The 12,357-nt window shown below is 37.7% G+C and overlaps 1 protein-coding gene across 6 annotated transcripts in view; it reads right to left on the bottom strand.

The window, feature by feature from the left end:
* Positions 1 to 7,181: 7,181 nt before the first annotated feature.
* Positions 7,182 to 12,357, bottom strand: part of gata3 (GATA binding protein 3) — a 28,087-nt gene continuing 22,911 nt past the window's right edge. For all 6 annotated transcript variants that reach the window (XM_051107474.1, XM_051107473.1, XM_051107477.1 and 3 more), the window contains 2 exons: positions 11,186 to 11,311; positions 7,182 to 8,564 (listed from right to left, as the gene is read on the bottom strand). In XM_051107474.1, coding sequence (XP_050963431.1) covers positions 8,274 to 8,564; positions 11,186 to 11,311 — 417 coding nt within the window. In that variant the 3' untranslated portion in view covers positions 7,182 to 8,273. The remainder of the gene's footprint in view (positions 8,565 to 11,185; positions 11,312 to 12,357) is intronic.

The following is a 12,357-nucleotide window of genomic DNA, read 5'->3' as shown; positions in this document are numbered from 1 at the left end:
CTTCACATGTTCTCACGCAGTGAAAAATATATCATGGAGCAAAAGGAAAACTGACATTGTGCCAACAGACAAGACAGAGCAGGTTACTTTAGGTATGAAACAAAGTCTCAGATTTCAAATTTTGTAATTTTAAAAAAAAAAAATCAAACAATGAATACAGTTTTGTGGCTCTTTATTGTGTCGTGACAGATCATGTAGCGCCAGTTCAAGCGGAACATGAACTAATTATCACTTCCTCTTTACCAGTTATAACATTAAACATGAATGAAAATCATGTCTGAAAAAAAAAGTTCTGTTGTTTCGACCGCACACACATTATTATAAATTTTTAAATGATGTATAACTTGCATTGACATGGATAATGCAATTTTTCTGTTGACATGGTAGACACAAATTCATATCTGAATTATTTTCATTTATACCATGGTCTACTCGATTCTGATTGGCTGGCAGGTATGCATTAAAACTGTTTAACGTACAGTTAGTCGTGCATTATTACTTACATATAACTGAGGGCTGCACTGATCTGAGAATATCGCATACTATCTGAGTAGGTACTACATTTGAATTTTAACAGACTTCACAGCCATTAAAGAAAGTATGTTTTATATATTATGACTATGGGTAGTATGAATGAATTTTAGACATACTAAATCCGCCATGGTGTTACTATCCCGTGACCTATCGGCATCATTTGTGTCACCTCACTGCCATTCATAAATCCTCTCCCATGGCCTCATGGAATAGTAAAGTGTCCATAAAATGCACATTTCAGAAGTATTAAGTCATCTGGGTACTTTTTGAATATCCTTTTTTTTGAACACTATAAATTCAGACATACTATTTTTTTGGCGTACTGTCATTGCATATTATTTAGTATGGAAGTATGCGATTTTGGACTCAGCACGTTTTTTTTTCCTGCTTATCTGGGCCATATAAAATAACCTGTAGCAGATCTATACAGGTGGTGCTGGGGAGGTGGAGGGTTTCAGAGGAACTCTGAAAGCACGCTGCGAAATGCTAAGCAGCAAGCTTATTGGTTGCGCATGTAACATGAACCAATCAGCTTGTGCCAAGTAATTTAACACTGTGAATATCGTCAGTTATCAGTTAACGACCCATCAGCCTGCATCATCTAGAGCAGGGATCGTCAAATCTGGCTCACAAGATCCACTTTCCTACAGAGTTTAGCTCCAACCCTAATCAAACACACCTGAGCATGCTAATAAACATCTTCAGGATCATTAGAAAAATCACAGGTAGGTGAGTTTGATCAAGGTTGAAGCTAAACTCTGCAATGCACTGGTTCTCAAGGGCAAGATTTGAGAAACCCTGATCTAGAGTTTCATGACAGAACTTGGGATTAACAATATTACGCTTTTATCCAAAAAGCTTTTTCTACATATTATTGTATTTTTTTCTGACTAAGTCTCTGTGTTTCTGTTGATGTGTGTGTACATGTGGCAGCCGGCATGTAGTCTCGTCGACCGGCCACCCTGGAGCCCCTCAGGCTTCCCCAGTCGAAAGAGAGAGATGATTATCTGTTATCTGCCATGTTTTGACGGGAGATTATGCTAAAGATTTACGATTGCTGAAAAGACAATGCTGAACACCGCATTCTCAAGTGGCAAAAGAGTGTTGAAAACAAACATACAGACCACAGATAACTGCTCACTTTAGCAACAGAGGGACAGCGTTCTCGACGTTTTAAGCGAAGGTTCACAGACTGCTCATTACAACATCACCACAAACAGCTAAATGACTCTCATTTTTATCAACATGAAGCATGTATTTTCACGTATGACTTGGCTTCAGCCTCATTAAAATTCTTGGCAATAGTTCGTCGGGCTGGGCCAAGACGTTTCCACAAAAGTGCCAAACTAAGAATCTGAAATTAAACTGACAGGCTTTGTAATTGAAGTCAATTGTGGTTATACGTCATATGTTTTATAATGTTTTCAGACTGACAGTAAGGCTTTAATTTTCTGTGATGATTTTTGCAATGATGATGATGATAGTTGTGATTATTGCACATGTTACAAAGATACAGGCTTTCATTTTATTTTTATTTAATCTAATCTCCAGGCCACACAGAATCTGTGCTTGCAAAGAATTGCACATAAACTGCCCAGTCAAGTTATACATAATCTGGCTAATGCGATCGTGCTTTTTGCCATCAATAAATTGCGTGTAACTATTAATATGTTTTAAAATCAATATAAAAATGTGGATCATACATTCATGACTTGAATATGCCTCTTCTATAATTAACATGTTTTTTTCCATGTAATTTTTGAATTCAAGTTAATTTAGATGATTTTGGGGGACATACATTAAAAAAAATTACTGTATGGGTAATACAGTACAAATGCATACAGTTTCATAATGAGAAAGCCATTAACAGACAAGTTTCATGAACTGTTGATATAAAAAAAAAGATGTTAAGGTTTACATATGTACAAGGTGCAAAACTAGAAACTTAAACTAGATATTTACGTCATTAACCCAAGTGTAATGCTCTTCAAAGCTTTTTTTTTTAACTGAATTGAAAATGCAAACAAAATCCAGCTGCATGCTAATCACCAACAATATTTTAAAAATACAGTGGGAAAGCAGGCCAGCTTGATGTAGCTGTTTATTTTTTAGTCAACTCAGACATCTCTTTATATGTGTGGTTAGACTAGCTTGGTTTTTGGTGTGTCTAAATACGTATGTGGTTTCAAGCAAATAACTGTTCAGGTATGACAGTAAGAATTCAATAGATAATAGGTCACAGACCAGAGACGTTTGTAAGAGTTCAAGAGTATGTTTGTATGTGGTTAATGTAGGTAAATATGGAGTGGTTTGCTGGAGACCCACATGAATCCCATGGTGTGGTCGTATAACCACTGACACACTTCATTCAGCAGTCACCTGATGCAGAATTACGCCAAGGACCGTTCCAATGAACTCAACTATCATAACAACTCTCTGAACTGAAATGTCTAGTTAAGCCCTAGTTAGCAGATCTAATCAACACTTTGCATTCAACTGAGCCGGCACTGGCATATCAAGTCTAATAAAAGTGAATTCCACCCTTTAAAACAATGAACAGGAAGGAAATCTGCGCCGCTGACATTCAACTGTGCAAATGACTACTTCGCATGAGTTTAGCCAAATCAGTAATGGCATATGACCAGTCAGGTCATTTTTGCAAAATAAATATCCAGGCATGGGTAATAAATATAATAAATAATACCTGGATAGCTATCATTATCATCAACAGACATTTTTATTACAATATCAGTTACTTTTAAAGAAAACTTGAAGAAAAGTTAAGCTATAGTAGAAGAAGATGGACTTTTATTATCTATAAGTATGATTAATGAAATATAGACAGTACATACCTTTTTATGAATATTTGGCACACAGCTCATGACCAAATTATGAATGGATGGTTTAAAGACTGGTTTTCTTTTCAGTGTTTACGTATTTCCCAAACTAGAAGCATGGGTGAAACGTAATAGCAACCAAAACATGACTTGCTACTTGCTATTGCTAATGAGTGGCAGGTGTTGTTAGTGGGATGAAACTTCCCAGTCTAGAGAACGTTTGATTGGACCGTTGTTGGTCCATTTGTGATCTTTCAGGACACCAGCTAATAACATGGGTTAACACCAACAAAACATTTTAGATTCGTATGGTCTTTAAATCAGACTAGTGTCACGTGACAAATTTGGCACGTCAAAAACTGGAAGTAAGCACTCATGAAAAATGTTTGGCGGTCCAAAACATTTGTCCTATTAGTTAGTGGAGTTCCCCTTTAGGTTTTTGTTTACACATAATTGATGCCCTTTTATAGCATAATAATGAGAGGAGGTTTTTTTTCCAACACTGGAATTAGTTGTAGGCTACGATGAGATTCTGCTAAAATAGTATAGGGTTAAAACATGTTTGAGCTTATATTAAGACGCAGGTTCAAATCTCAAGGAAGCCAAATACAGGTTAGATGTTCAAACACACAGCTGTCATAACAAATGTTATGTCAGCTGCAGGTAACCGCCTCTCAGGTGTTTGTTCCCATGGCAGCTACAATATTTACAAACACATGCTCAATTTTTTTCTGGTAACCCGGAAAAAGAGTTTGGCATAATGCTATTTCAGTCAAACTGAGTGGGTTAACCAAACACTGGAAGAACACCAAAAATTCCCGTGTTGGGTTACAAAGAAACGTATGGCTTTTTATTTGGATATTTTTTTTTTGGTTTATCTGTCTACCACCCTGTTGAAAAAAACAGCATATGCTGGTTAGGTAGGTTTTGATGCTGGTTTTAGCTGGTTTATGCTTGTCGTTTGCTGGTTTATGCTGGTCCTTAGTTGGTTTATGCTGGTCCAAGTCAGGACCAACATAAACCAGCTAAGGACCAGCCAAAACCAGCATCCCAGCATCAAAACCTACCTAACCAGCATATGCATTTTTTTTTCAGCAGGGTACTGTTTTGTTTGTTTTTGTTTTTTGATTATACCATATGGTATCGCTTTTAATTAAATTGACACAACTGCAAAACAGACTCAATAGCATGGATTTAACATTGTGATCTGGTTCATTTGCTGTCCCAAGTTATAAACTGTACTTTACCAGTTCACTGTTGAGACAAATAACAGGGAAAAAAAAAAAGCAAAAAATATTAAAGATGTATGTCCCTGCTGACGAAAAAAAAAAAATGTTGAAAACAGATGCCACTTCTTTAGCTGTCTTCACCTAAAACCAATAAACCAACAAAAACGCTAATAAGCTAGCTTATATTAGCAACTGTTGTCAATAAACAAGGCTGACATTTGACAACAAACACGCTAATCGTGCTATCATTATTCCCTGCTCACTGCATCATCTGACTCAAAAGAGTCAAACCAAAGTCACCACAAGCTTCATGTCTGAAAAACCCGAAGGCGCGCTTGCTTTTTCTGCAGTGTCATGATATTTTGTGTTTGGGGATGCAAGTTTGCGTTTTAATGTGAGGAAACTAGTTTGAGCCAAGCACTTAAAACTAATGGAACGTACCTTAGAGTATGTGTTTTTGGACCAAAACCGTTTGAGCTGTCTTTAGTGACAATTTGAATATCTGCGTAATAGTAATTAGCATATAGATAATTCAAAATCACCCATTTCCCTACTTACTAAGTTACAGATCACAGTGTTAAAGCACAAAATGCTGCATACGAGATGTAATTTGAATAAAGAAAAAATATATATTGGTGAACAGTACAGCTAGAGTCGGTCCAATAAACTGATGCGGTGAGTGCCGTGTGGTGTAGTCAAAGCGGAAGCTAGCAAAGTGAGATTATGATATGATTTTTGATAAGACATGATGATTTAACACGCAAAAAAGTGTTGCCTCAGATGTTGCACTCTCAGTCTCGCAGAAGCAGACATCAGCATATACATATGTATGTAGTTTTACGCCATATAGTCGGCGTAAAGCTCTCTGTTAACTTCTCACTCTCTCTCTCTATCTGCATTTTCATGTCTTGTTCATTATGGCCATTACAACAGTAATGAGCAGTAAAGGGCAGCAAAGGGCAACTGAACCTGATGCAAAGGCCGCTACGAGTGTTTTCCGCTAACAGGGTGAGCCGTGCCTTTAATGTATATTCGTTTTTCATACACTGTAGTAGTGGAAAGTTTCTGTTTTTGTAGTTAAGTCTATGTGAGTGTGTAAACGCATTTTCATCTGCACTCTACTATATGTGTAAGTGTGGGTCCTTGGCGTCCCTGTGGTCTGGGGTCAGTTCCTCTTTTTAGGACTTCACAGAGAAAGTTTGTAAGCATGCTAATGTGCCATCAGCACAAGCTGCATGCAAATGTATGAAACCACAACAGCAACTAAAAACAAAACAGCTCTTCTATATTCACTTTGTTAAGAGAAAGAAACATGCAAATGAATCATACAGCACTGGCTGAGAACTGTTGGGTGTTCAATTTAGCATGATGCTAATATAAAACAAACCTTGCAGGTTTGGAAATGTTTTTGCCTTCATGCGAGTAATGCGTAATAAGAATTAACCTCGGTTAATGATGAATGTTTCTTTGAACTTCGCAAGCTTAGCATAGCATGGGAAATCTATTAAAGATAGAGTGCTATTAAACATATGTATTGTTCGTATTACATATAATCTTTAAGTTAACAGTTCTTCTACAAAGTGAACGCTCTATAATCAAACAAAAGCCCTCGGGCCAGGTCCTTTCTTACGACCCATAAAAACTAATGGAGTGAAGACCATAGCTAGCTACAATGGAACAGTAAGCAATGACCCTGCAAACCCACAATGAACCACTGATCAAAGTCAGCTGGAAAAAAAAAAGGTTTCCTGCATGTGTAACGACCGCTTTTGAACATTTTTAATGTTCTTGCATTGTTTCTTATTGATTTTGCAGGACGGATTTTGGCCCCAGATTGTTCTGACTTTATTCCGTCTGTATTTTTTTGTTTGTCAAGATCCAAATTGTAGTGTAAACTTACCCTTGAGATGCCAACTTAAGCCTACTCGCAACACAGAAACGTTTAACCACTTTTTTGCAGCCTTAGTTTCTTTTCTACATTCACTGTGTATTAGCAGCCACAGACCAAGGGTTTTTTTCTTTTTCTTTTTTCCCCCACACTCGGCTCTTTTACTAGATGTAGATTATAGATAAAATATAGATTTCATTGGCATATTTATCACTGGACTGCCTTGTTCTTTTGAGTTAAAATCAAGTACTTCCACTGCACTGCATTGTGTTTGCTTTTTTATTGAAATTCACAAATAACATATGATGTATTACATCATTGATTATTCGTGGATCAAACTTGTTTAACTTAATTTGGATGGAAAGCTGAATTTCAATCTCCTGACTGCAAATACTTTATTTGTGTCCAAAAAAAAACATGGGCTAGCATGCTAACAGCAGTGGTCAAATTGGTAGCATGAGGAGTTTTAGGCTGTGTAGAGTCCCTCACAAGATGTCTGTTTATTTCTAGGCTTCCTGTTGGTATGTGGCCAACAGCATTCTGGGTAAATCTAGAGGTGTCCTTGTGGCTAGCAAAAGCCATGTGTCAGATATCACACATGCACAGTGCCATACACCCACAAAAACTCACTCTCGCATTCACACACAAAGTTGTATGCACAAACGCACAAAAGCTTCCACCGTCGCGTCCTCATATGATGTCAACAGAGATTAAACTAGTTTATTATTTTTAAAGAGGAAAAAAATTACGCAACAAAAAGCAAGTCTTTTTTACACTAGTGATTATTAAATTTGTACAACCATTCAGTCTGCATTACATAAAGAAATAATTCTACATCTTTGTTTCTTTCGTATTTTTGGTACTCTGAATTATACATACAAATAACAAATACAGGAACTTTTTTTCACAATGCATATAACCTGGGCCCAAAGAAGTCTTTCAGGTGTATACGTGAGCGTGTGTGTGTGTGTGTGTGTGTGTGCGTGTGTGTGTGTACGTGTGAACACAAACCAGTTGCCCAAGACCTATAACACATCCAGAAGAGTAGCTGGAAGTCTGCGAGACAGACCTGACTACAAGTTTTAATGCATTACACACCATTTCCTTTCTACTTTTCTTCTCCCTACATCTCGTCTCTTACTTCTCTCGGATAGAAATCGTGGACTCGTCGCCACGCTGTTCCATCTTCCAGGTTTGAGTCGTACCCTTCTTATCATTAGCTGCCCACGGGCATTTCCTGTCCTCGCCTTATTTTTTTTCATTTTGCGCTTTAAAAAGTCTTCATTAAATGTATTTCAGACAATTTTTACAAATATATGCAGAGTTCATCTCCTGTTGTCATTCACAGCTCGATTCCTCATGTCTCACGGGGGCGAAGAAGAGGAGATGTGTAGAAGAAGAAAAGGAGCGGGTTTGGGAATTAGAGAAGGTTTGTTTAAAGTCTCGTAATGTTTGTGCCTCGATGCCCACGGGAAAGATGGCATTTGTACACAAATGAAGGTTAACATCAGTGTGAGGCTTCATGATTGGAGGGGCGATGAAGAAAGTCATTGTCTTTTCTCTTTCGTTCTCACTGTCTCTCCCTCTTAATGTGGGGTTCGAGTTCGAAGGTTTAAGCGGGGCATACCGGAGAAGGGGTCTTGGGGGGAGCTCATCGTTCAGACGGAGCGTGTGAGAGAGCTGGTTCAAGGTCGGAGGGTTGCGGCGGGTGACAGGCTTCAAGGTTAACGGTGCTTAGAGACGTCCACCGTCGGGAGATTGGGCGGTCAGAGGTAGCAGGGTGCTCTAGCCCATCGCCGTCACCATACTGGAAGGGTGGTGAGGGGCGAAGGGCAAGCTGGAAGAAGGGTGCATGGGGGTGGGCGTGGTCAACATGTGGCCGGAATGCGAGAAGGGAGGGAATGAGGTCATGTGACGCGACAGGGCGGCTGGGCTGAAGGAACTGTTCTTTTCCATCAAGCTTTTGGAGAAGTCCTCCATGCTGTCATGGGTCTTTTTGCTCTTCTTGGACTTGCTGGACATCTTCCTGTTTCTGGTTTGGATGCCCTCCTTCTTCATGGTAAGTGGTCGGTTGATCTGCGAGGAGAGAGACGGCAGACGTTAATAAACGGCCACGGAAGCATAATTTCAATTTTAACATTTTTAATTTCATAACACATCCAGAGGAACACTTTATTGCTTTGAGATTGGTTCTTCATATATTAGGAGACCTAAAACCGGTTATGTTTCTTTTAAGCATTAACTTAATCTCAGATGTTTTTTTTTTTTTCCTAAAAATCCTTATAAGAAATGAAAATACACACAAAGGAGACAATGAAAGTTCATAATGAAATTTCTGACTCTTTCGCAGACTTTAGTAGATCAGATGACAGTTTGAGATGAAGAAGAAACATCTGAGGAGCAGAAGACCTAAAGGGATTCATTTTACACATGCCGTTCCAAAACTGTATGACTTTCCATTCTTCAAACACAGAAAATGTCACAGTGTTTTTTATAACTATTCTTTGACAGTATTTTTGGACCCCATTGATTTTCATTGTGAAGACAAATAGAGTCAAAACATTCTTCAAAATATTTTCATTTGTGGTCTGAAGAAGAAATAAAGCTGTACAGTTTAGACTATTGGAGCAAATAATGACAGAATTTTCATTTTTAGGTAATTCATCCCTTTAAGCAAAAGTCATAGTTTTAAAATCTAATCTCTGTAATTGCCATCTTTGAGAAACAACTGATATTAAACAGATCTAATTGTTAAACAATAACATTAACTTCACACACTCATAGTAATACTTTAAATTCAAGCAGGTGTAATAGAGTTACGTTATATAGATGATATGTTGGTTTCTTTGTTTGAGCAAGCGTGTCTGTACATATGAGTGTGTGTGTCGGGTCATATCAAGACTAGGCTGGATTTAGCCTCTGGTACCCTGATGCCAGGCATGGACGGTGCCACTCTTGCCAAAGAGAGAAACCCCAGACTCTGGCCAGCCGGGCTCAAGCGCAGTGGCACTGCGACGTCCATCTGCCAAAGCCTGCCACTTTCACCCCATAATTGGACTGTCTCTTTCTCCCTCTCTGTCTTAAAACACTCTAGATGCTTTGTGCAAGAGCTATTAAGTGATGCTAAGACGTATTCCTTTACAGTCATATTGCAAATTTACGACTTAATAAATGGTGCAATTGACTTTATTTGACTTTTTTTATTACTAAAAGATCAATAAACACTTCAAAACTGTGGTTGTGCAAATTTGTAATTTTGAGTAATTATAATTGAATCACTCAGTTCATTCAGTTTCAGAATTGTTAGAATTTTTAGATAATTTCAAATTTTTTAACATCAAACTGGATTATGTAAAAACATATCTGCAAAAACAGTTCTCTAGATATCTGCACTGACGTCTTTTATCGGAAAACCCATATTGGCCAACCACTAGTGTTAATGTAAGCTAATGTGCCAGTGTGTGTGTGTGTGAACTCACACCCCAAAGCAAAACTGTTAATTTAAAACATCTCCATTGGGCAACACAGAAAACACATGCTTATAGCCGTGGGCTATTAGAAACACTCTTAAAAGTTATTCAGTTATGCTTTTTTGGGTTTGAAATGACCACATAAAGAAATTGAGAAGGAAACGGGTCAGAAGTCTAACCCAAGACTGACAGACATACAAATACAATCACAACTCGATTCTTCTGACAAATCCCTGTCGGCTCAATGAGAGATGGGAGTGGTTGTGATAATGCAAACATGCGAGTTAGTGAAGAACACTCTGGAGAGAGCTCAACTTAATTTAGCATGCAAAATCTGGAATTTGATTCAAAGCAGGCCGACCTTAACAGAAAATAGGATGTACCAAAACAAACTAATTTTCCAATTACCCAAACTCTTGGTTGTTTCAAACGATAATACGCTTTTTGTTTCCTTGATAACCTAGGTCAGGTTTAGGGGATTTTTTTTTTCAAGTTCTTACGAAACAGCCAAAACCAACATGGCAAAATGATTTAAAAGGGTGCACTTGCGTGACTAGTAAGGGAATGTAACAGGAGCGTGGGGCCTCAAAGTGTGATGATACAGGATACCAGAGCTGATTAGGTAGAATGAAAATGTTCCCCGGCATATGTTTAACATAGAAATACCACCAACTGAAGTGAAATTCAATAGTACAACAGTACTAGCTCCAGCATAATAGCCATAAAAATAAATAATAATATAAGGAAGAACAAGACAAATCTCTGCATGTAATTGACTCTAGCGGCTTAAAACCATTGGGGAACGCTAAAACATTTCAGGTTCGCAGATTGGGTTAAGTTGTCCCTAGGGTGTGAAAATCACAATACTAACTACTATGGTAGGGCCAATCTGACAAGCTTTGAAAAATGCAACAAATCTGAACTTTTTAAGATGGAAAAATACAATTAAACAGCTGTTTATATTAATAATATAATAATATTACAATGGTCACTTAGATTCTTTGTCAATTTTTGAGTAGTCAATGCATGAACCTTGTTGTGAATGTTGAAAAAGAAAGAAAGAGAAAAAAAAAAGAAAGAAAGAAAGAAAGAAAGAAAGAAAGAAAGAAAGAAAGAAAGAAAGAAAGAAAGGGATAGAATGAAAGAAATGGCATGAAAGCTGCCATCATGCAAAGAGAAGATAGAAAATATCTTACTAGATAAGTGTAAGACAGCTATGGAGCTTACATTGTGTAATTTGTAATAGAGGCCGCAGGCATTGCAGACAGGATCGCCGTTCGCATTTCTCCGCCACAGTGTCGTCGTGGTCGTTTGACAGTTTGCGCATGAGGTCCCCGCTCGTCTGGCAGCGGACTGATGGACACACACATAAAGAAAGAATCACGGTTATTACACTCATAATATAATAACTTCAGATGATGATTGCATTCCTACAGTGCTAATGGCCCCCAACCCTCCTGTTTCCTGAAGCTGCAAATGGTTTTAAGCGATGCAGAAATATGTCAGAGGAACAGAGATCTCCATAACACTGGTGCCTTAAACTCTAGGGTAAAAATAGTGCCTTGCGCACATGCCCTCTCAAACCTAAATATTTACAGAGGACATGAAAGCACTGGCCTAAATAGTGCCCATTAAAGCTGATGACATTTTCCCGTTAAATGATGGAGAAACAGCGGCTTTGCATGAAATGGATCCACGTTTAAACATCAACCTTCAGTTAGATATTAGCCATCTTTATTCACATCAATATGCTGCACTAAAATAACTTGCTCTAAATTAACATGCATTGATTGAAAGCAGTTAGAATTATTAATTATAAGCAGTTAGAATAATAAAAAAAAAAATATATATATATAAATAAATAAAATAAAACCAATGAAGAACGAGGGAAAACTCAAAAGAAATGCAATGAATTTGTAGGGATCAGCAACGTATTTTGAAATGGAGAAAGAAAATTCATGCTGTGTTCTGGGTTAATACAGAAATGCTGAAAGTACGTACTGAAATGACAAATGATTCTTAACTGTGTCGTTTAATTTAGCTTAAAGCCAAACTGATATTTAGGAGCATGATTTATTGTTCGACGTGGTCGAAGCGTCATAATAAGCGACGTGTCTATTATTATATATTATTATATAAAACTGTTTGTTTTATCCATTTTTTTCTCCGAACGGACTCGTCTGTGAATTACAAATGTAGCTACATTTTATTGCCAAAAACTAAAATAGGCAAAGAGAACAATATTTATTCTATAATAGTATTTTATTGTTGTTTTTATTCGTCTTCGTACTATTATTTTCTTTTATTTTCTAGAGTGCTTGAGCTTAGTGAAGATCAATCTCAAGTCGTGACTCCTTTCTGCGCGTTCTCGCCCGTATGTTTAGACTGCGGGAGCGAGC

Source organism: Labeo rohita, chromosome 4 (genome assembly GCF_022985175.1).
Source record: "Labeo rohita strain BAU-BD-2019 chromosome 4, IGBB_LRoh.1.0, whole genome shotgun sequence".
Classification (NCBI taxonomy): domain Eukaryota; kingdom Metazoa; phylum Chordata; class Actinopteri; order Cypriniformes; family Cyprinidae; genus Labeo; species Labeo rohita.
The sequence above is the reverse complement of the archived record's forward strand: the minus strand, read 5'-3'. Positions and strand labels throughout refer to the sequence as shown.